We start from the raw sequence: 26610 nt of genomic DNA, 5'->3' as shown, positions 1-26610 counted from the left end.
AAAGAATTCACAATTAATCAAAAGACTAATTAATAACTTAATAATAAAATGAATGAATTTATACGATCGATGAATTTTGCGTAATTTTAATCTGGACAAATATCCAGATAAGAAACAATGAATTAGGATTTTAAATTAGTAGTTTTACTAGTTGCCTAAAGATAGCAGCACAAATCAAGAAAGGTAGAAAATTGTGTTTCAAAATATTGCCACAAGAGGCCAGCACTATCCAGGCAGCGGTTCAGTGTGAATTTCAAGCTCGAAAAATTTTATTTAGTAACAGGATAGTAGGAACCGGCAGGAGCTAAAAAATCGGGTCGGTGTTGGGGCTGTCTGATTTGATGAGCTCCTTCGGGTTCCTATAGTCCTGTTACTAAACAAAATTTTTCGAGCTGAAATATCGCATCGAAAGCGCTGTCTGGATGGTGCTGGCCTCTAGCGGCAATAATTTAAACTATTATTTTTTATCTTTCTTGATTGGTGCTGCTATCTTTGACAAATAGTAAAACTGTTATTTTAAATTCATAATTTGCCTTATTTCTTTTCTGTTTATTAGTTCAGGTTAAAGTAACGTATACTTTTCCAGTCATAGTTATTTGTGCGTGTTCTTATTTAGTTATTAGTTAAATTATTATCACATTTACTAGTGTGTTTAGTTAATTCTACATTATTTAATACTCGTTTTAGCTTAATAAATTGTTGAGAAAATGTGAAATAGGGAAATGAAAAAAATAAATAAAATATTATCATTCAAGTTGTATTATAATTCGTCATAAATTATGATAAAATCCTATCCTATTTAGAGGTTTTTTTTTCATTGCCTAAATAATTTATTAGAAAGTACAAATAAAATTTGATTTTGGAGATAGCTGTCTGGATGGTGCTGGCCTCTATCAGCACTATGTGAAACTATTATTTTCTATGATGAATGGAATATGGTCGGGTGTGGTAAAAAAAAACTCAAATAGTAGATAATTATACTATTTTATTGAGCCAACGTTTCCCCCCACGTTGCAGGGCTTCGTCAGGCCTAAAAAAGATACAAACACTATAGTTAAAAAGGAAAAAAAGAAAAAACATAAGTGTAAAATAACAGGGGTATAAAATGAAAAGTAAGATATAATAAGAAAAATTAAAGGTTGTAAATAGTAGATGAAAAGGGGAATAGTAACTGATATATAAGAGAAGATTTATATATCTGTTTTATATATATGTTGCTATTCCCCTTATCATCTTTTTTTCCTTTTTGTAACTATAGTGTTTGTACCTTTTTTAACCCTGACGAAGTCCTGCAACACCCAGACCATATTCCATTCATCTATACACAAGGTCAATCAATAATCTTCCAATATTATTTTCTACCTTTCTTGATTTGTGCTGCGACCTTTTGGCAACTTCTTAAACTATTGTTTTTAATAATCTAAATTCCCAATTTATCATCATTCTTTGTTTTTTATTGATAGAAGCTAAAATTATATTTTTTCACTTTCATTTATTTTTTATTGCCATTAGCTAGTATGTTTGACTAATTGAACGTTCTTTTATGCAATTTTTAACTAAGGAGATAAAGTGTAATATAGCAAAATTGAAAACACCATTTATTTGACACATTTTATGATGAAATGATTTTACCATTCTATGGGTGTATGTTGTATTGTTCCTTAGGATGTATACAAAATTCAAGTAAAATAATATTTTAATTTAAACTTAACTATTGAATTATAAATTAGTTTTTTAACATGCTTTTTGAGGACATTCCATAAGAGCAAGTTATAAATGAAGATGAACAATTCTATCTTTTGAAGACTAATATTTTAAACTCCCAATTTGTGGTTATTCTTTTCTATTTATTGATCAAAATTTAAATTGTACTTAAGTTTTCAATTTTACTTATTTATGTGTGTTATTATTTAGTTATTGACTAGTGTGTTCGATTAATTGTAAATTCCTTTATGCTCTTTCTAACATAATAAACTGACGAGTTAAAATGTGAAATAGTGAAAAGTAAAAAAATTAAACATTGTCATTTAGAGAGTATTATGTGTAAAAAATTATGGTAAAATAATTTACCATTTTAAGAGTGTCCTTTATCTTGTCTAAAAGATCTATTAGAAGTTACAAACAATATAAGAATTTAATTTTGATTTAATTCACTATGCTGAAAATTGGTTTTATTATGAAAACTTACAGAATACTGATTTAAAATAGATTAGCAATAGATAACTGTTGATAAAAATAGAATAAATGAAAATAAACATAGTTAAATAAATAGGCTGGTTCATGGTAAAACTTTTTAAGGCCCATAAAGACAACAGAAAAAAAAAATTTTTATTAATGTTTACTGATTAAAATTAAACCAAAAAGCAAAGATTTGAGATTAAAAACACCTTGATCATATACTTTAAATAATAGGCTTATCAACTAATGAGAGATTTTTGTTGATTACTACACAATATAAGACCTCACAAACTTTATTTATTTTCAAATTATAACCAATTATTTCAGTGTACTATTTTAGTTTCTTTATTAACCTTACATATGTGACATTCATTGACCACAGACACATAGGCCAACTTATATTTAATAAACATATACATAAAATACACCTTAGGTTATTCATTTAACGATTTTCAATATCAAACATTTTAAATAATACACATTTAATATCATAACTCAAATATTTAAAAAAATAGCACACAATTTACCAAGTAATGAACAATTCAGTAAATATTTTACAAAAATATATATAATTAAAATAATTTTTTTTTAGGCAGGTACGAAATTTCTTATTACTAAAAGATAAATTTTTTTTTTTTTTTTTACATGAATCATTATTTTTATTTACTTACTTAAATATTCACTATGATCACCTCATAATATACAAAAGCTTTATACAAAAAATACATGTTATGTTTAAACTAAAAAACTTCAAGTATGTAAATAGATTCTTCTCAAACTAGTCAATTACAGGTAATAACTTCTACTCTTTATAATAATTTGTAATAACTTATTCAAAGATCATTGATTGACTATGTGTAATTAATAAAAAGAAGATGGGTGTGGTCAAAAAGTAATTCAATAACTAAAAAACCTATTGATTAGGAGCCTTGTTTTGCACCACTATGCAGGGCTAAAAAAAAAAATACAAAAAACTAAAAATATTGTAAACAGTGTTTACGTCATTTTCCAATTTTAGCCACTTTAGTTGGCTCCAAATTTTTGCAACATTTCTAATGTTGCTCAATTTAAATAATTTTTTAGCTTAAGTCTCTTCTTATTCTAAATAAATGTTTTAAAGGTAACATAACCCCATCGCTCATTCAGGATTTAGTGGCAGGGTTGGGAAGTTTTTTTGGTGTTATCGTCTTCTTTAAGAGATTGTGACATGTACACATCAATACCTGCTATAAGTGAATGCTTCAAAAATAAGATAAGTAATTACTGTTGTCAAATTTTAGCTAATTTTTTAATGTTGTTCAATTTAACTAATTTTTCAACTTAAGATAAAACACTTAACAAGTCTTGCAAAGTTGGGAAAAATTGTTGTCTCTTACTAAATAGTTTTTGTATTACTTGAGTTGCTTTTTGACCGTGGCCAAGACGATATTCCTTTTATTAATACATAAAAACTTTTCTATTAAAAAATAAAAATATTTTTAGTCTTGAATAATACAAAAAATGAATTTTCATATCCTGTAATTTAGAATGTTTAAAAAATGGTGTACTATATATACACCATGTTGCTATGTATACATAGTACACCATGTATACATGTTGAACTATGTTTATAAACATCTCATAATAATTTTTTTTTTAATTTTTTTTCAGAAAGGGAAAGAAAGATTTATTTGATAGTGACAAATATATACATAACTATAATTTTTTTTTTTAATCTCCACTTAAATATTAAGTCTTTTAATGCAGAATTAAATGTAACATTATATAATATTAAGATTACTAAATAAAATTATTAATAAATTAAATGATAGTTAGTAAGGCTGATTTACAATATTAAAAAGTTACCATTGATAATCATAGTTGTCTTGCTAGGGAAAGATTGCAGGGCTTCATTCATTCAGTGGTTCAAAAGTTGTTTTTGATTTTTTCTGAGTTTTAAGTTTATGAATTTAATCAATATTAGTTATTCCTTTATGAGTTATTTAAAGTCGATAAGTGGATTTAATCAATTGAGAAATAAAAGAATGAGAGAAGAGACAGGATAGAAACCGCTAATAGAATATGTACATAAAAAAGAATTAACCTTGTTCGGCTATGTGCAAAGAATGCTGATTTAAACTTATTTGCAGCGACTGGATTAATTTTTCTTGTTTTATTGTTATCAGCTTTGTCTATTATTTCTGTTTAATAAAAATCAAAATTGTGGTTTTTCACTGTTGTATATTTAGCAAGAGTTGATGTGTTGATATTTTTGGAATTTTTTTTGTTCACTCTGTTTTTTTTTTTATTATATTTTACAAGTTTTGTGACTTTTATCCATTATAATATTTATCGTTACATTGTTTACATTTTATTTTATGTTCTATTTTGATTTTTTCTATCTTGTTCTTTGTATTTGTTATATGTTTTTCTAATTCTTTGTTATACATTCCTAACAACCCTTGATTTTATAAACAAAAAAACTTTGCAACTGTTTTTTTTAAAATAGGCCCTTCAAGATGTCTAACCATTTGAAATATTGGAAGCACTAGCACACTGATATATAATCAACACAAGGAAAGTAAAATCAACCACTGGAATTCTACCCTTCGCTTATACAGAATGCAGCGAACATCTGTACAATAACTCTTGATTGAAATTATTACATTTAAATGCATTGAATAATTTAAAGGTTAACAAATTATAATCTCATATTTCTTAATTCTTGAATTACATTATAATAGACATCATCAATTCTTTAATTTAATTCGATGATCTAACAATTTTTCAATTGTTCTTATTACTTTGGTAACAGCCTTCATAAATTTTGAATGAATAATATAAATAAATTATAAAATTATTTCTGTTTTATTTATCGATGAGATTACTGGAAATCGGTGATTTCGGAGGTACACAGCAGAGAGGGTTTCCTATTGGATGCTCTTCGGTGGGACAGTAAGGAGCTTCATCAGTATTTACACAAAACAGTCCCTCAATCCTGAAATTTTCAAAGGTAGTAAAGAGCCATAAAAAAAATAGTAGATTTAAAATTATCATATCAATCAATAGGAACAACCTCAGCTCATAATATTATATTCTTAAATTTAAAATAAATTATTATAGCTATTTTTCTGTGTGTTTATTACTAAAACCAGAAAAAAAATGTATAAAATATTTTTTGTTGTATTTTTCATTAGAAAAATGTTGCCGAAAAACTTCTTCTATTAATAACAATAAATTCTTTATATGTTCTGGAACGTTTTTCTTTAGCATAATACTACAAAACTATTTGATGAGCTTTAACATCTTAGAGTTACAGATAAAAGATTAAAATAATTAATACAGAATACAAAAATTAACAAATCGTAATAAAGTAACCGTTAAGTCTTTAAACAAAAACAAATAAATTTCTGGTATTAATAACTTAAAAAAAATTAATTTACGAGAGTAATACTAATCAAATAATATATCTAAAAAAATTAAAGAAATAATATATCTAAAAAAATTAAAGAAATAATATATCTAAAAAATTTAAAGAAATAATATATCTAAAAAATTTTAGAAAAAAAATTAAATTTATCAAACCACCCTATAACAATATGGTAAACATACCCTAAGCTATACGGTACCATACCTGTTCAATCGCATACCAGAAGAACTAAAAAATAAATCAACCACAAAAAAAACTAAAAAAGAAATATTTAACTGGGTACTTTCTTACTTCTATGATTCATAATATTATTAATTCACCAAATGACCATATCTGCCTGTATTTTTTCTTAACTCCACATAATTTATTTATTATATTACAATTAGAATTAGCAATGTATGTGTGTGCTTAATAATAGATATTATTTGATCTTTATTTTTATCATATTCTGTATCATCTTGCTTTATTCTCATTATTATATTAATTCATTAATTGTTAATTTTCAGCTTTATTATTCACTTCAAAGCTAAGGTGGCTCGGACTCCTTCTTCGGATGGACCAGGAAAGAGCTACCAGGAAGACAAATGAGTTTCGTGTGGAGGAAAGAAGGCCAAGAGGAAGACCAAGCATTTCCTGGGAGGAGAGTGGTAAGGAGGCGGGATATGGGCTGGAGTAGGAGAAGGGAGATGGTCCAAGACTGTGATATCTGGTCCAGACTCTGCAAATTGTAACCCCACACTGCGCAAGCAGTAATGGGGATAAAATTATTATGATGATGATTATTCACTTCAAAATCCTTTCAGTTATTTTTATTATTTTTTATTTTATTTTATTTTATTTTTTTAATAAATATTATTTTATTTTTGTTTTTTACTTTATTTTCATTTTAGCAGTTGTTAATTAAATTATTAGTTGTATCACTTGAGGTAAATTCATATTGTACTTATCTAGCTTAAAAATTGTATAGCCTCCAAAATGCTCTAATATTCTTAACTATAATATTTACCGTTAATTTGGCACCGATCGATAGATGTTGTCATCTGGTCAGACCATATTGGATGTAATTTTTAAATGAATAAAATATTTAAAAAATATATAAATAAAAAAAATAAAAGCATAAATAAGTACAGAATTAGTACAGCGGTTTTATAAAGTCTATAAATAATATCCATAAATATAAAGATTGTAAATAAGGAATTGTAAAATTACAATTCTACTAGAACAGGATTTGGATGGTATTAGAAATGAAATTCCTTAAAAATCTATGATTCATACAATATATACAGAAATAGAAGAACAAGAGAAAGAATTTAAATGATAACAATCTTTGGTATAAATTGTATTAGAAATGTCAAAACATTGTATGTCACGCCATCGATTGGTTTTATAAAGAATTTTATTAGTTTCAAAACCATTTAGAATATATAACTAGTTTAATAGATATGTCCAATGACCAATATGTCTTGGTTCTCAAATTGGCAGTGACAGATTTCATCAAGTAGCTTGATCCACGCTGTCAGTGCCATCTGCGACGAAAGTGCTAATTGAAATGTAAGGATTTGTTTACAAAAAGAGTCTAAAGCAGTTTCAGAAAAATTTCAATAAAATCTTCTGAACGATTTTCTCAAAAGCTGGAGAGGTTGGTACTCTTTAGATCTCAATGTCTCTACTATTCTAACATGAACAAACTATTGCTACAACATTGATTAGTTAAAATCCTTAATTATTTTAAAAAATCTTTAAAGAGGAGTGCATCTAAAACTCAACATTTTTGTCCTATGATATTAATGAATGTAAAATTAATAACAATTTAATTTTTGGTATTCACATAAAAATGGAAGCTCTTTTGAACTATCTACCTCACAAATTAAGAGCAACAGAGGTCACACTAAGTAATGGGACATATAAATACAGAATTTGGTGTTATTTTGTAATAATTCATATGTTGAAATTATTGTAAAACTTTTTCACATTGGTTCCCTACCACTTATATATTTGGAACTCAAAAACTATTTCCCATATTCCCACAGCTATTTTAATGTGTAAAAATTTATTTTGTGACTTGAAATTATTATATCCTAATATTACACTGACAAGAAGTTAGTCCTACTTCTAATTAGTTTCATTTTGTTCACTTACCAATCAGGGGTTTGATGGCCGAGAGGTACAGGGAGACCTCTGCGATCCCAAGAAGGCCTGATAGACCCGGTCAAACACCTCCGCAGACATGGGGAACCTATCCTGGCCCTCGCTCCGTCCAAACTCTCAGCCAGCCAACAGACGCTCCTAATATGTGAGCAGAGGGACTCATCTAAAACAAAAATATTCCAATTTTGATCTATACTGTCAAAAAATAATTAGAATTATTCTGATTTTTCTTTTTGTAATAATATTAATATGGAACAATAGATTTTTACATTCACAGTTAACCTTTTTTATAATATAAAACTGATAATAGAGTGCATTCACACCATGTAAATGAATTAAATAATAACAAAATAATAAATATAAAAAAAAAATTCAACTTAAAGTTAAATAAAAATCTTAAACACATTCACTTCCATTCATGATATTTATATTTAAATTCATATAGTAGATCAAACATAAATTTCAAGATCAGCCTGGTGAGCCCCGTCACCATTAGAATGATACAGAATATTACTCTCTTCAAAAATATTCAATTCCTTAGCCTCCCCCTCTTTGAATGCATGACCAAAGCAGTAAAAGAGGTCCCCCCAACCCGTTTGCCCAACAACCCCTGATAGCAACCCATGCACCAATGGGCTTAGAAAAAAAATTTCAAGATCGACACAAAATACAGACTATACTTTTCCAAAAGATCTAATTTCCTCCCCTATACAGCCGCCTATTCAAATGTGTCACCAATGCAGAAAAAGAGGCTACCCTCAACCCATTTTTCCCATCATATCAACTCCACACACCCATAGGGCTTAGAAAGAAAAAAAAAAAATTTCAAGATCCGCAATTAGAAAAATTTCTACTTAATCTCACCCAAAAAATAAATAAATAAATAAATACAATATTGAATGTTAGAACGATTAAATTATAAAAAATAACATTGTTAAGTTTATATTGAATTTAAAATAATGTGTAACTAACTTGTAGCATTTGCGCAAAAAGGTTGTGTCCTCGCGCCATTAACACAAAAATCAACATGGCCACTCCTTCTAGCATCGCCAAACGTTGAACTGGTATGGATCACTTGAACCACCTTAGCATCACCAGCGTCCAGGCGCCCTTGGAGCTGGCTGCGGATCAAAGGTCTAGCAGGGTCAATTCCTGTTGGCATTAATTATATATGGAATTATATTGAATAGTATTCTACTTCAAAAGTATTCATGTAATTTAACATAAATAAAAATATATAATAATAATATTAATCTTATGATTCAAAAGATTGTTTTAATAATAATTATAATACTCTTTATTAATTCTGGGGCAAGTCCCTTTAGAATGATATAACAGGAAATGAAAAAGAGCATTAGTACCTAAGAGTAAAATAAAGGAATTTAAAAATAAAAATAATGAAACAATAAAATAAGGTATTCTCTAATAATAATAAATTGGAAAAAAAAAGACACAATAATAATTGAAAAAACAAAAAAAAACATAGGTACAATGTTTAAATGAATATTATATGATAAGCAAGTGATAATAGTTTTAAGTTCATTTTTAATCAGTAATTAAAAGTCTTAAAATTTAATGGAAAAGGGATAAAATTGGGTGATTTGGACTGAAATTAATGATCTGGGCAGAATAGCCTGCAAAAAGTTTTTAAAATTGGATGTGAGGTGTAAATTTATATTGAAGATTGTCCTCGAGAATGGCTGAATTGAAGATACATATAGAGCAATTAATGTTTATATGCTACAAGTATTAAATTAATATTAGAAGCATCAGATGTAAAAAAGAGAAAAAGAATAAAAGTAACCAAAAATAAATTCTTTAATAAATCTAAAATCATAAAGTATCTTCCAATAATAATAAAATAAAAATTATTATATTTTGTTAAATAATTATGAATAAAACATAACAATTAAGCCATTTTTATGGATTTTTTAAAAACATAATAAAACAAATAATTATAAAACTTTAAATAATAATTTTTAAGATAAGGATCAAACAATGTTTTATATATACATATACATATATACAGATTCTAAAGAAATATTATAAACATCTAATAATATTTTATGTTAGACGTAAAAGTAAAAACAAAATCATTTATCTGTCATCTTATAAAACATTTATTAATGTATCATATTTAATAAAAAACATTAATACAGCTTCACGATCCATACACTGTGCATTAAATGTTCTTACAGAAAATATTTTATTATTTTAATTTACAACTTTTACTGAAAAAATACAACTTGTGAGAGAACACTGAAAAATAAATAAAATATAAAAATGTTTTAGAAATGAAACAGTGCATTCCTTTGTTTTTTCATCTTTATGAAGTTGATGGCACCATTTTTTAAAACTTAAAGAATAATTTTGAATTTATTGTAAATGAGATCAGATACGAGTTAGGAGGATGTGGTTCTGTCATGATAAATTTCATCGGTGATTAGAGAAATCAAATCTTTGGAAAGCAATAAAAAAACAGATCAAACCAAATTTTAGTGGTTCAAATCAACCTAAAAGACTAATAGTTATAATTTGACCCTGAATATTTTATAATTAAGAAAATGATAACACAGTCATTATTATCATATTAGCCATAGAAAGTCATTATGGTATTTCAATTTAAATTTGTTTGACTCATTAGTTTTCCAAATCAATCAACTTTGAAAGGAAAGATAATAATAATTAAGATAAATAATAAAATAAGTACCAATAAATAAGTAAAAAAAGATTGATAATCAAAATTTGACTAACCTGCAGTACATTATGTTATTTCATTAATACTTAACTGAAGACATTTTTAAAAACTGAATTGAATTTTTAAATTATAAAATTAACTGAAAAATTCAAAAGAATTTTAAAATTATTCAAATTTACTGAAGAAATTTAATAGAATGTTTAAATTATTCAAATTTACTGAAGAAATTTAATAGAATGTTTAAATTAATCAAATTAACTGAAGAAATTAATTACAATATTGAAATTAATCAAACTGTTAAATTTCTTTCTCGTGTTTTATTTTTTTGAATGTTTCATAATTGAGAAGTTAATACGTCCACTTTTGGAAAGTTATTATTTTAAAATAGTTATTGGGGGCATCACATGTAAATAAGTTAAATTGTTGATTTGTAACAGCATTTTGAAAGGGTAGATATTAAAATTCGAAATAAAATGAATAAATTTTTGATTTTTAATTTAAAAAAAAAAAAAAAAAACCTTTGGTTTCCAGAAGTGGATATATTAACTTTTGATAGAAAAATCTGTAACTTATTTCCAAATAAAATATTTTAGGGCTTGATTTTTATTTTTTTATTTTAAAGTTAACCTGTTTGCATTATATTACCCTTGAAAAATATTTATCAAATACAATCTGATGTTCAATATTCATCAGTATAAGTGTTGAAGGTACTTAAAAATGTGATAAAAGATGAAAAAATGGCAGGGGTGGAAGAAAAAAATTTGAGAATCCCCATGTCACTTCTCTAACACTAATTCAATTTACAAACAAATTTTCAACCTGAATTCCGAGTTTGAGGCAGGGCCTCAATGAGAAGGGGATCTCAAGAGTCACTGACTTAGGGGACTGTGCTCCCAAAAAATATATGCCTCAACAGAATAGAAAACATTAACATTAATATCCTTAAAAATTGACTTATAGAGTTCCTCAACTCATCTATTTAATGGAAAATCATCTAAAAATTTATATGAATTTGATCAAGATGCCACAGAGAAGGTTTATAGTAAATTTTCATTTTTCTAAAACCTTTACTATTAATCATTTGATTTTAACTAACAATTATCATATATTGATCATGAAGAACTTTGTTACCAATGATTCGGTGCATTCTGAAGAAAAGATAATTAGAAGCAATCCCGCAGATATGAGCACCAAGACTATGCCCGACGCAGGTAGTCCTTGAAGTTTCGACACCTGCATCTCTAAGGAAAGTTAGAAAAGCGGCGACACAGCGAGACACAGGCTTCATGTTGTGAACTGATGCTGCATAGCAAGGCACTCTCGAGAGTGGGCTCCAATCCACGGTGTACACGTTGAAGGAACCATTCCTCAAGTAGGCTGCAAAATAAGATATGTTTGAAGAAAATCAATGCTTAATGTTTATTAATAATTTTTTTTTTTTTTATTAAATGTAGGGTAAAATATTATATTTTATACTACACAGACATTCTAAATTGCACCTCAGACAGAAACCTAATGTTTATAATTATCTATAGACTTACTCTTGCCAAATTTATAGATCTGCTAAAAAGAAACACATTTTAAGACTGATAGTGAATGCACAACCCGAAGTTTCAAACAAGACCCTTAACAAAGTTCTATGCACTCCAACTGTAACATATAACATTCATATGGCTTACAACTAGTTTCATGCAAATCATATGGACATTTCAATTACTTTATACAATGGAGGACAAACAAACGACATTCCTGAACTCAACAAAGGCTGTCAATGATTTGGATGAGCGACCTTCTAGTATAATAGTTTAGTTTACTAGAACATGAGGAGGGAGCTATCTCCCTTATGCCTACTCATGTCATGCCTATATAGTTCAAGAGCCCAAGAGGAGAAAAAAGTCAGTTACTTCACCCCAATTTTTTATTATTTTAACAAAAAATATCTATACTTACAAGTCAAAATTGATGAGTGCCAAGTATAGTTAGGGGAAATAAAAAAGGCAGCTGTTGCAAAACATTAAAAAAAATTAATTTATCATTTGGTGCTTGATATCTTTGAAACTACCTGCAGCCATAGGAACCTAATATATCATTTAAAGAAGAGTAAATATGAGCCCTAAAAGATATTTACATCCAATAGTAATTCCCGAGAAACAATCTTTTCATTTAAAAAAAAAAATGTACTGAAAAATCAGTAGTTAATGAATTTATATTGGTAAATGTATATCTCAGGAACCATTTGACGTAAAGAAGTTTATTATCACTCAAATTAAAGCTATTTTAATGAGCTATAAATTATTTTATGACATTTATCTTTGTGGGAGAAGTCAATTTCATTATACTTGACAAAATAAATTTACAAGATGTTGATTTCTAGTCGTTTATATAAAACTTTTGGTATATGATAAACTGTATCTCTGGAACCATTAGACATACAGATGCTTGATATTACTCATATCAAAGCTAATTTATGACATTTATTTTTGAAGGTGTAGTAGTTTTCATGATATTTGCCAAAATATGTTCCTAAAATGTTGATTTCTAGGTATTTGGAAAAATGTTTGAACTATGAAAAACTATATTTCAGAGACCATTAAACGTACAGATGTCTACCAAAATTCAAATTAAAGCTAGTTTAATGTTCTATAAAGTAGTTCATGACATATATTATCGTAGGGATAGGGCTTTTCATGAGAACATCTGAAAAAGATTAATCTTATTTAATTTTTAATAATATAATCGTTATATTAGTGCAATAGAAACTCCGGAGAATTTTATATATTTGAGTCAAACCATCACAGTACTTAAAATTATGGACTTAAATTAAATTACATTAAAAATAAATTATAACAAAGTTTGTGTTGATAAGATTAGATGTTGACTTACCATCCCTCAGCACTCCCATTGGCAGCTCGTCAGATATTCCAGCGTATCCATGAACCAGGACAACTGTGTCCTTAGTAGGATCATGCTGGCTCTCTCTCACCCAGCTGAGGGCATCACCCTTAACCTCTTCAGCGAGGTTTCTGAAGAAAAAGAAAATGGGTAAATTAATAGCTGATAATTAATAGAAAAGCTAATTACAAATATGAACATGTAATTAATGTATAAAGTAACACAAACTATTTCTGAAAAATCACAAAACCAGTATGAATGTCGAACTAAATGGTGTTCCTTCAGGGCCCCTCTCTAAATTAGGAAAAATAAATAAAAAGATCTTGCTTTTTCTTTTAACAGGTCTAAAAGGTTTTAACATTTGACCTGATCCATCTCAATATATTTTATATTTACTCAAATTGTATTACTGCTAAATTATTTTACAGATTATCTTATTATTTACTTCAATCCTAAATAAAATTAGACATAAATTTCAATATTTATTCAGAGAGAGCAATGGTTGATAAACATGTGGAAGGTTTAGGTTAATATAAAAAAAGAACAAGGATTACTACGATGTTCAATATCTTTGAATGCAGTGTGACAATGATATTTGAACTGTTAGTTGTTATTTATTTAAGAAACATTTTGAAATGAAAAATATGAAATAAAACTATAAGGATAAAAGGCATAGGGAGCAAACAAAAATATTGGTTATAATAAAATTTGTTGTTTCAAATTAATATATATGAATTTTTAAATCAAAGATAATTTAAAAATTAGTGTATAATTATATTCATGATTTGTTGTTGCATTATTAAATTTATAGAAAATAAACAAACCCATGGAGGTGGAATCCAAAATGTAGGTTTTTTTATTTAAAGAAAATTAAAATATAAATATATTAAAAAGTTTATTTTTTTAAAAGTATTTATCACTGGAGATTTATGTTAATGAATGATACAATTTTTGTTTTTCTGTCCTGTTGTGCTAATATTTTTGTTTTATTTTCTAAATTTGCATCTCAGAACTGCGGTCTAATAATAATTTTTTATGATTTAAAATCTTTAATTAAATATAATATAAAATTAGTAACTTTCTATATGATCCTATCATAGCCATTCTTTCTCATAAGACTTAGATGTTCCAATTTATTGCACTACAGTATTTACCAAAGCATTGCTTATCGCCTCACATATTTAATTTAATTTTACTATAAATTCATTTCTTATTGTTAGTAAAGTTGTAATTTCTAATTTGAAAATATATACAAATATACACTTATCATTTGTTTTTCTAATCTTGTGGACTTTTTTTTAATAATATACTGTTTCGCATCATAATGCAATATAATTAATATGTCTTAAAAATTATAATTTCCTGATGGTTATAAAGTATGTTTAAAAATACAATGTATACTTATTCTATTCTTAGACATTTCGAGGATAATGAGTCTTCCTCTTCAGGGGGGATATTATATAGGTGAACTTATATGTATGATGTTGGTGACTTATTATAAAAAAAAGTATAAAACAACATAAAAGCTACATGATAAACAATAGAAACCATACAGCCCTGTGTAACCACAAAAAATATGACAATTACAACCATGAATGAAGTTTTGATGATGTCAAGCAAGATTTTGTATTAAGAAAAAATTACAATAAATAGGAAAGTTAAAGAAAACTTATTTATAAAAAAAGTAAATAGGAAAGATATTGAACATAAATTAAGACCTCATTTAATGATTGACCCTATGTGAATTTAAAGAAGATAAGGGTTGCAGACAAGCAATACAAAAATTGTTTTCAACTATTTATTAATTCCCAACGTTTCGACCCACACTTCGTCAGGCCTATAATAAATAAAAAGCATAGGTAAAAAGAGATTAAGAGTTTAAAAGTGACATGGCTTTAATAAAATATATATATGCATAATGAAGGTGGAGGTATAAAAAGACATCCACATTAACAAACTAACATAAAACAAGGAAGTTAAAGATGAACAGCAAAAACATTACTAGCCAACACAGTAATGTGTAATAAACTGTAATGAGTAGTAATGTGTAATTAAAATAGAATATATGTTACCACATTGTTCTACTAAATTTTAAAAGATTTTTTAATCTTTTATGGTACTTTAATTTCAACCTAGTATACTAAAATATCCATCTATTATAAGACTCCATTGTCCAAATTGTTTTAAAATACATAAAAATTAATAAATAAATAAATACACTACCAAAATATGTTTTTCCTACTGTGAGAATGCGTTTCCAGTAAGGGGCAATGCAGAGTTCAAAATTTTGTTTAGTATTAGGATTGTAGAGACTAACAAGAACCAATAGTTCGAGTCGCTATTGATTGGATAGTGCTGCTATCTATGAACAGTTACTAAAACTATTGTAGCGCCTATCCCAGGAGTGCTGCTACCTATCATCAGTTTGAAAAACTAATTTCAAAGTACAACAGTATTGGTTAGTGCTGCTCTCTGTTGTGATTTACTTAAACTATTATTATGACATGGAACAGTGTTTAGCAAAAATGAATTGAAATTATAATAATTTACTTACTAATGAAATTTGAAATTGCAGAAATAAAATAAAAAGCAATTGAAATTTGTAAATCTACTTGATGAATAATTGTAATCGTAGTACACAATTACAATTACTAGTTATGCCAAAGTAATTTCAATTAATTAAAATCCAATGTTACAGCAATTACATTTTACTAAAAACTTATTGTGAGGGATGACTAATCTTTTGGAGGCCCCTCACATCCAGATATTCAATCCAGACCCAATAAGGAAAATTTTCTCAATACAAAGATAAGTTTTTATACACCATTTTTCAATCCCCATGGTAACAAAAGGTAATTATTTTGATTGAATTATGTTTTTACTTCTAATCTATTTCATAATTGTTACAGATGGATCAAAAAAAAAAAAGCATAATGGTGATTAATGCTTATAGGAAAACTTTTAGACCAAGAAATTATGTCCTAAAACAACCAGTTACAATTTTTATGCATTGATTTTAGGGAAAACAAAATTATAAAATAAGATGAGGTGTAGATAGTTGACCGTAGATTAATAATTGGAGAAGTTTGTCGGGGGGTGCGGTCAGCAAAGAACAACATAAAATAAATATGGTTTTGTTTATTTATGTTGTTCTTTGCTGACCACACCCCCCGACAAACATCTCCAATTATAAAATAAGATATAGGCCAGTTGAAATTTATGAAAAAATCTGTAGTTGACTACTGAAGCCAGTGTTCATAGTGACAAAATAATAAATTTATTCTCAAAATTATTTAAACTTAAGGTTCATAATAAAAATAAATAATTTTAATCTAGAAATACATGCTGATTTCCATTTAATTCCATTCATCAATTTCAGGGCTTTGAACAAAAAACAAGATAGCAAATATAATGAATTAAAGGAAGAACAGAAAAACTGGAAAATAAGAAGATAACAGAACATATAGATACATTAGTAGAGTTTGAAAAAAATGTATAGTGTTAAGAGAATATAGTAATATTAAAATTATGAAACAGGGAAAATAAGTCAAATAATATATATATATGAAAATCCAGTAAATAAATATATGAACAAAATGATAATTACAGTTCTGAAAAAGTTAGAAAAATGATATATATAAAATTAATTAAATATGTAAGTGAAATAATATAATTTATGTAATTTTATTAGAAGGTATATTATTTTCTATGAAGAGAAGATGGTTAGGTGTTTAGTTAATGAAGAACACAAAGAAGTTTTTATTTATTTGTGTCCTTCAATGACCGCTCCTCCAATCATCTTCTCACATAATATCCATGGCCGACTTTCATTACATCATTATGTATATTATTTTCTTTTTCTTTCCTGTTTCATTATTTTAATATTAATATATTCCCATACAGATTTTTATCTTTTTATAATACTTACACTATGCATTTCCTTTTAATTCTACTACAGTATTATCTGTAATCTTCTTGTCTTCTGTACTTCCTTTTATTCATTATGATTATCTTGTTTTTTGTTCTTAGCTTTTATGAAACATTGGCACTAATAAATATGTTTTACTTATTATACTTCTCAAATAATATTCATGATCAATCATTAACATATTGTTATACATAAATTCTTACAGACATACTGCTTACCTAGATAATTGGATCAAATATATAGATTCCATATTAAATATGATCAGGTATAAGATGAATAATAAACATGAGTTTTTGTGATATTAAAAATATTATGTTATGGGTTTGTGGTAGTTATGTCATCACTTACCCTTGTCCATAAAAGTAATACTTGACATCAGGGTCCGGACATGGATCTCGATTTTCTCCTCTCCTCCAGATGCAGTCCTCTCTCTTCATTACCGTCGTACCATTACCCAGTGTCAGGGCCTCCATTATCCCGTCTCCATAGATACCTTAAAAAAAGAAAAGGAGGAAATTATTAAATAGTATAAAATCTCTTGTTTTATTAAAACAAAAATGAAATAAGAAATTGATATACCAAGAAATATATTGTATTATGTATGAAATACATAACATTTATAATCGCTAATATAGATTATATACTTCCAGCATATAATCATAAATGATTTTTTTATACAGTTCGGTACGGATATTTTATTTTAATTTTAAATTAGATAAGTTTCCTTATAACAACTAATATATCAATATATTCAATCCTATATCCATTCTCGGGAAAGAAGAATACCTCATTCTGATCTCACTATACCCCTTCCTTCCTACACCATCCTTCATGTGATATTTGATTCCTAGTAATCAAGGGTTTATAGGAACATGATATATTTCTTCAATTTATTTCAATAAGTTTATTTTGAACTATTTGCTGCCTACTCTCTTTTTTTTTCCAAAACGCTTCTTACTGAAATTATTTGTTGTAAATTGCTCTTTACTTTATTTTTAACTGAATACATTTTTTAAGTATTAAATATATTTATGTATGTCTCTTATTTATAAGGGAATAACTTCACTACGGGGGCGTAACCTTGACAATGAAGGAACCAGATGGTTATCTAACCGTAGCCATGCAACTCTTACGTAGTAGCTTCCCAAAGAATTCTTCCCGAGTAACTGTTCCAATTGGCTTCACGCGAGAAAAAACGAAATGGATCGCAGATCAAGGAGGTGTACCAACTTCACTAAAAGGAAACTGCTCAATCAAGTATTACAAATAATAACAAAAAGAGTGATGAAACAAGAAATCTATACTTTTTCGACCCTCCTGTTTCAACCAAAACGTTTTGTGAGTTGGTTTTTGCATAGAATTCTCTCGATATATGAGCAGCTCCATAATAAGCCGAAATAAATGGGGGTTTTCGAAATTCGAGAAACTTTTACATCATTGATGGGTGTTGAAACGCAGTGGCAGTTTATCGGCTAAGGTACACCATTACCATTTATTCGAAGGGAACCTGATATTGAACAAGAGTGTGCTCGAAAACTTGTTATTAGAGTAATAGTTGAAACATTACCAGGGGCTATGTACTTACCTGAGTAGTGGGAAAGGACGAAGTGGGTCCTCTTGCTTGCTACACGGTACTATCAATCTTTGTCCCAATAGTACAAGAGCCCAAGAGGAGAAAAAAGGCAGTTATCTCAATTTTTTATTACTTTAATGAAAACTATGTATGATTACTAGTCAAAATTCATGAGTCTGCCAAGTATAGATAGGGGGAATAAAAAATGGCGGCTGTTTCAAAGCGATAAAAAAAAACTAATTTTTCATTCGGAGCTCTATATCTCAAAAAGCAAGAACAACACAAGAAAACCTAAGAGAACTTCATTTAAAGAAGAGAAAATTTGCTAAAATATTAGCCCTAATAGAGTTGTTTACGTTAAAAAGTTTTCGAGATAGCTTTTTAAAAAGCAACATTTCATAAAAATATTGTATGGGACGTACTCAAAGATCAGTAATTAGTGAATTTATTTTGAAAAATTTATATCTCAAACACCATTCGACGTACAAAAGTCTATTAGCACTCAAATTAAAGCTAGTTTAATGAGCTATAAAGTATTTTATGATGTTTATCTTTGTAGGAGTAATAGTTTACATGAAATTTGCTAAAATAAATTGATTTATAGTTGTTCGGACAAATTTTCATTTGCAAAATTTATATTCGTATGTTTATATCATTAAAACTACTACCCCTACGAAGGGGGTATTTTGAGTGCTGGCAGACATATGTGCGTCTTATGTGTCTAGAGATATATATATTTTTTTAAAATTATTAAATTGAACAACTAGAAATTACCATTTTGTGAGTATATTTTGTCAAATATTATAAAAACTACTAGTCCTACAAAGGTAAACGTTATTAACTATTTTATAGTAAATTTAACTAGCTTTAATTTGAGTGCAGACAGACTTCTGAAATAATGTTTTTCATAAATCAAACTTATTGTCCAAACAACTATAAATCAATTTATTTTAGTAAATATCATGAAAGCTACTATTCCTACACTGGTAAAAGTAATTAACTTATTTATAGTCCATTAAACTAGCTTTAATTTGATTGCTAATAGACATCTGTACGTCTCATAGCTCCTGAGATATAGATTTCTCAAAATAAATTAGCTAACTACTAATGTTTCAGAAGATTTTTAAGAAATTTTGCTTTTTAAAAAGCTATATCTAACTATCGGACGTAAATAGCTCTTTTAGGGCTAATATTGCAGAAAATTTACTCTCCTTTAAATAATGTTCTCTTAGATTTTCTTGTGTTGTTGGTAGTTTTTAAGATATAGAGCTCCGAATGAAAAATTAGTTTTTTTATTGCTTTGAAACAGCCGCCATTTTTTATTCTCCCTAGCTATGCTTGCAGACTCATCAGTTTTGACTAGTAATTATACATAGTTTTTATTAAAGTAATAAAATATTGGGGTGAAATAACTGCCTTTTTTTCTTCCCGGTTCTTGTACTATAAAGTTAGTGGAAATTTACTTAGTAACACTTTGAAATAAACCATCGATGTAAAGGAGTAGATGTTAATTACTCACCGAATCCCAAAACTCCTTACTATTTAATAATATAACAAAGACAATTTTTAATTTTTTTAGGGGGGGGGGGTAAGTTAGAATAAAAAAAGAGGTTTGTAAAAATAATAATGAATAAAATACATCTCTGAACTTTTTCCTGACTAAATCTATTTATGATAAAATATTTCTTCAGGTCTTGAATCAACAAAGGTCTCTTCACAGTATTTTTTTATAAGAAAGTTAATTTGGAAGAGTTTTATACTAACGATTTAGCAAGAGAGAGAAAGTAGAACGATTCCGTTTTTACCTTTAAACGATTCCAAAACATTTCTATTATTTTATAAATTATTATTGAAACGAATGCACGCGATTTGCGGTTGAAGTTATCACCGCAGAAATTATTTCTCTGATAGATGATAAAATATTGCTTGCAACCCGACACCCGTATACACAATATAGGGGGCTTATCTAGTGGACCTAAATTGACACAATATCCTTAATTATGAAACACTGATAAAACTTTAAGTTAGTTAGGAGCTAAAAATTTCGAAATTCTTTGTTGATTGTTAACCGGGAGATCGTGAGAAAAATGAAAACAACATTAAAGAAAAAAATAACGTTTTACAACTCTTATTCTTAATCTAATTGGATAATAATTCAGTATTGAGATAAAAACTATTTTGATTAATAATAATATTAATAATTAATATTTTTTAATATTATGTTAACATAATTAATAAAATTAAAAAAAAAATAACTATAGGCAACATTTTTTTTTTTTAAATTAGAACAATATATTGATGGATTACTTCACAAAAATGTTAAGTACATGAAAACTAACTTCATGAAAAATGCAATTAAATGTTATCTCTTTTAGGAAAATTAATTGATAAGTTGCAATTTTCCTTAAAGAAAAAACCTTTAATTGCATTTTTCATAAGGTTAGTGAAAATGTACTTTGCACTACTGTGAATTAGGCTATCAATGTATGGTTTAATTAGCTATATATAATCAAACAATAACAATAAAAATTAAAGGAAGAATACATATGGGTGGACTAGAAGATAGTTACTAATAGATACAGCTAGGTGTGATAGAATAGAAAATGGATTAGAAAAAACTAGTTTCTAGTCCTCTTTTATGTATTCTTCCTTAAATTATTATTTTTATATACATATTTTATAAACAAAATAAAAAATTGTATATATGTATATATAGTTGGCCGTAAAAATTGATATATAAGAAGATAGTCAGGGTTGCGGTCAAAAGAAAAACAAAAATAGTTTACAACTATTTATTTTCCGACGTTTCACCCCACTTTGCAGGGCTTCATCAGGGCTAAAAAGATACAAAATAAAATAAAATAAAATAAAAATGAATAAATAAATAAAATAAAATAAAACGTCGGAAAATAAATAGTTGTAAACTATTTTTGTTTCTCTTTTGACCGCAACCCTGACTATCTTCTTATATATCAATTTTTACGGTCAACTATATATACATATATACAATTTTTTATTTTGTTTATAAAATATGTACATAAAAATAATAATTTAAGGAAGAATACATAAAGGAGGACTAGAAACTAGTTTTTTCTAATCTATTTTTTTTCTTTTTTCTATCTTCTATTCTATAACACCTAGCTGTATCTATTAGTAACTATCTTCTAGTCTAACCATATGTATTCTTCCTTATTATTATTGTTATTGTTTGATTATATATAGCTAATTAAACCATACATTGATTGCCTAATTCACAGTAGTGCAAAGTACATTTTCACTTATGAAAAATGTAATTAAAGGTTTTTTCTTTAAGGGAAATTGCAACTTATCAATTAATTTTCCTAAAAGAGATAACATTTAATTGCATTTTTCATAAAGTTAGTTTTCATGTACTTAACATTACTGTGAAGTATAATATATATATATATATATATAAAATATAATATATAAAAATAAAAAATTATTTTTTTTTACTTATTTTCGTATTTCCTCTGTATATTTATCTTAATGTTTTGTGGATTCTTACAATGTTTATTTCTTGTTTTTGATTTAGCCCTGACGAAGCCCTGTAAAGTGGGGCGAAACGTTAGTTAGCAATAAATAGTTTTCTTTTATTATTTTCATACCTTTATTGATCGTACCCGGGCTAATCTTCCTACAATCTACTTCATACGTTCAACCAACTTCTTCCAATAGAATCCATCTTCTACTTTTGTTTTCAATGGTTTCATTATAACATAAAGCTTTAATCATTTGCCGAAAGCTTGTAAGCCCACGTACATTCTTCATAGATACGTTGAAATTTCATTGCCAGCTTACATAACTTGAAGTGAAAATTGAAATTATGAATGGATGAGAGGACAATAGTCGTATGTGAGCCTTCGGAATTATCTAACCCGAGGCAAATATAATACGTCCGTAAAATTTCTGATGTCACGTGCGCATAAACATTGTTGCCAGTATTACGGGGTATTTCAGACACACGTTCCTCATTTCAGTTTTTACTCAGCTGAATATTTTCAATAATGCCATATTTAAAAATATTAATAATGGTTAAATAATTATGTGTTTTAAAATTGTAATTATTTTCTATTTATGTATTATTTAGCTAGAAACAAATGAAAAATGACAGACTAGAAGTAGTAGCCTATATACATATATATAAAATTATTATTATTACTAAGGTTTTTTAATTCATGATTCAACAAGGTATATAATAAGAATATGTGATTAGAAAGTCAATTATTGTCACACCGAAATTTCGACCTCTGTTATCAAAATACAAGACTATTTGATTGGGATTTAAAACAATCATTGATAAGAATATTAATGAAAAATTAACTAATGAACTAAAAGCCTATTGGGCAAGAACCAGATTTTCTTCTTAGTCCTTTCACCCAGGGAGCTAGGAGCTTTTAAATCTTGCTTTTTAACATCGGAATTGAAAGGATGTTATACCCCGCCCAGAAATAATTCGTAGCAGTCAAAATTTCCTACTAGAACAATCTTTTATTATCTTCAATATTCAATAATCTCAGACTAAATTAAATGTTAAAACTGTACGGACACAAGAAAAAAAAAAAGAAGTTATTGATTAATAAAAATGTAGACATAAGTTAAAATATTAATTAATTAAAAACATATAAAATAAGTTAAAACAAATATAAAAGCTAAAAATAAATAAATAAAAAACTTAATACAACTTTTTCTGGCTTGGAGATATTTAAACAATTATATGGAGTAGGTTGTTCGATGTACGACATATCAAAATCTCACAAGCGGAGATGGTAACTAAAAATAAAAAAAGGCCATCCTTCCCGCCCAAGCCCGCCCCATTAAAACCCCCAGGTAGCGATGGTCCTATATCACTTTTGAAATATTTGCTTAAAACGGGAAGAACAGACTTAAGATAGTTTAATAGAGAAATATTTAAAAAGCTCCCAAAATTGGAAAATGGCGTGAATGAAACGTTGATTATAATTGGCATTTTTTTTTTAACTTAAGCAACTTACAATCCAAAATCCTTCGTAAAATCCTAAATGCTCTCTACTTTGTTATAAATAAAATCATCCACAAAGAGGATGACAAATATTCCATTTGTAACCGATCTAGCCCGAACCAGATATTAATCCTTCCATTACAAACTCCCTAACCACTCAAATTCATTACTTTCTAATCTTGCTTCCTCTTTTATTCCGTATAATCCTCCGAGGCGTCTGAAAAGATGATGGCCTCGAGACCTCATATTGTAAAAATGTTTGTAGAGTACTACCAAGGGATAGTTTCTCTACATGCTTGTACCATACCATTATGATTTCCTCAAATTTACTTGATGTATTTATGTACAGTTGTAAACATCAATAAATAAATTTAAAAAAAAAAAAACTTAAGCAACGATATTTTAATAGAAGAAAAAAAAAATAATAATTTATAAAATCCATTGTTATTCAGGGAAAAAAAGGCTACCTCAGAGTAATGCTGACCACAGGTTTCTTGAAGTGACCACAGGCCAAGAACCAGACCTTGGCCCTCAATTTTCTCAATGGCATTTAAATTGAAAGGATTCAAATTTGGATTTTTAAAATAATTTGGTTGTGGGTATGATACGATTCCAACAACATTTTTTAATTTAATTGTTTTAATATTAGTTTAACTGGAAAATAAATTTACATTTATCACTGAACCTTTTTCCGACTGACATTTCGCGGTTGCCTAGGCAGCGGCATCAGCTGGGTCAAGGAACTCGAGAAGTTGCAAAATACTCGGCTTCGCGGATGCCTAGCATCCATGACACGTATTTACTGCGATCCGACCCAAACATGATACTCGTCTGGCCGTGACATCGATGTCAACATGTCTCGGGTTGTTCTCTTGAGAAGACGTGGAAGTAAAAAAAAAGGTGATTTTCGGAATTTTATTAATGTGGAATGAGAAAAATTTGCGATTGAGAAATGAGAAAAAATGTGGCAGTTTGCTTGAGATTGACCCAATATTCTCATAACAATAAATCTGAATATGAAGGGTATGGTCGGGAGGAACAAAAAGAACACCTTTGCCAAGGTTTCATCAGGGCTGAAAAATATACAAAGCAACTTAAAATATGTTGACAATGTAAGATAAGAATATACAATAAAATAAACAAAGGTGGGAATAAAAGTTATGTATACATAAGTGAAAAATTACAAAAAGAAATAAACAAAAATGTATAATAATAAGTATATAAAAAAAGAGATGGTGGGCTGTGCGGTCAAAAATGTATTTATTATTACTATTATATCTCTATTTTTTATTTATTCTCATATTATTTTCTGATCTACTGCGATGACTATTAGGTCTTTGGTTTGATTTCACATTGCTGTCTAATGATAAATTTGGTAATTTGTTTAACAGATCGAAAGTGGATAGTGGATCACTGGAAAGGGGAGGTCTATGAGAGTGAGATAGGGAGAATAAAATTGTCAAGTTAATGAAATAAAATTGTTAAATTGATAAAAAAAAAAAAAAAGAATTAAAATGTTTGTATTTAGTATTTGCAGTATTTATATTTAGAAACAAAAAAAATATATTGTTATATTATGCGAATATATGTATTGTACAAATGTTCTAACATGGATTGATTTGTATGCTAAAATAAAGGCAGTTATCTCACCCCAATTTTTGACTACTTCAATAAAAACTATGTATAATTACTAGCCAAAATTGATGATTCTGCCAAGTATAGGTAGGGGGATTTAAAAATGGCGGCTGTTTCAAAACATTAAAAAATCACTACTTTTTCACTCGGAGCTCTATATCTTAAAAACTACCAACAACACTAGAAAATCTAAGAGAACATTATTTAAAGAAATAGATTTGCTGAAATATTAACCCTAAAAGAGCTATTTACGTCCAGTAGATATAGATATAGCTTTTTAAAAAGCAAAATTTCTTACATATCTACTGAAAGATTAGTAGTTAGTTAATTTATAAATACAATTTAAAGAAAAAAATATTGTCCTTATCATTCAATTAGATCAACTGAATCGGTTCTTCGAAGTAAGAATAACAGGTTTATAGTCTGACCTGAATTTAATATAAGTCGCAAGAAGAAGTTTCCTCGATCCTTTGCATTACATCATATAGACATCACACATTCCATAACACTAAAACACATCGATATATGTATTGTCAGATGGTCATTTTATCGTCAGTCAACTTGATGATCACAAAAGATCGTTTGGGTTTGGAAGATGAGCTTGATGATGGGTCATAATGGTCGTAATAGAGAAAGGCATCATCCTTGTAAACCTCTTTGACGAGTCTTATGTCTATTATTAAACATCATTGGATAATTCCAATAATAGGCAATTTCTTCTAATATGCAATATAATTGAACAAATGACTTAGATTACTTACTCGAAAAGGCACACGACTAACCAGAGAGTAAGTACGCTTGGTTAAACAACTTATCCGTGAAATCTATTACCTAGAACTAAACTTAAAATTGGTTAACTATGTTTAGTAATTTAAAGCTGTGGTTATGAACTCAGAGAATCATCTATATGATTGGATTGTTTCGAATAAAAAGGTTTATGACCTCTGTGAAGTTGGCCCCCCTCCTTGAAAAATTTCCATTTTTTTTTTAGTTCTAGTAGTATCCATAAGAGTTCTAGAGTTCTTGATTGTTTGTAGGAATAGTTCTGATGTTTAAAACACCAATAATACCGGTCAAATGCCCGCGCGTAAAGTACGTATTTTGTGAAACTTTAACACCGTATATCTATTTTCCTGGCAAGATTAGGGAT

The 26610-nt window shown here is 27.7% G+C and overlaps 1 protein-coding gene and 1 long non-coding RNA gene across 4 annotated transcripts in view; one reads left to right on the top strand and one right to left on the bottom strand.

The window, feature by feature from the left end:
- Positions 1-2305: 2305 nt before the first annotated feature.
- LOC106683282 (phospholipase A1) overlaps positions 2306-26610 on the bottom strand; it is a 77064-nt gene continuing 52759 nt past the window's right edge. For all 3 annotated transcript variants that reach the window (XM_014424649.2, XM_067044929.1, XM_014424650.3), the window contains exons 2-7: positions 17602-17746; positions 13317-13456; positions 11565-11810; positions 8708-8887; positions 7727-7898; positions 2306-5155 (exon numbers count right to left, since the gene is read on the bottom strand). In XM_014424649.2, coding sequence (XP_014280135.1) covers positions 5026-5155; positions 7727-7898; positions 8708-8887; positions 11565-11810; positions 13317-13456; positions 17602-17746 — 1013 coding nt within the window. In that variant the 3' untranslated portion in view covers positions 2306-5025. The remainder of the gene's footprint in view (positions 5156-7726; positions 7899-8707; positions 8888-11564; positions 11811-13316; positions 13457-17601; positions 17747-26610) is intronic.
- On the top strand, positions 5046-6456 carry LOC136795179 (uncharacterized). The gene is made up of 2 exons (XR_010842748.1): positions 5046-5170; positions 6094-6456. It is a non-coding gene; the product is annotated as an uncharacterized lncRNA (long non-coding RNA).

The sequence above is a fragment of the Halyomorpha halys genome, unplaced genomic scaffold, assembly GCF_000696795.3.
Source record: "Halyomorpha halys isolate HHAL.00 unplaced genomic scaffold, Hhal_1.1 Scaffold475.1, whole genome shotgun sequence".
In the NCBI taxonomy this organism is placed as follows: domain Eukaryota; kingdom Metazoa; phylum Arthropoda; class Insecta; order Hemiptera; family Pentatomidae; genus Halyomorpha; species Halyomorpha halys.
Note: the sequence above shows the minus strand (reverse complement) of the source record. Positions and strands in the feature narration are given on the sequence as shown.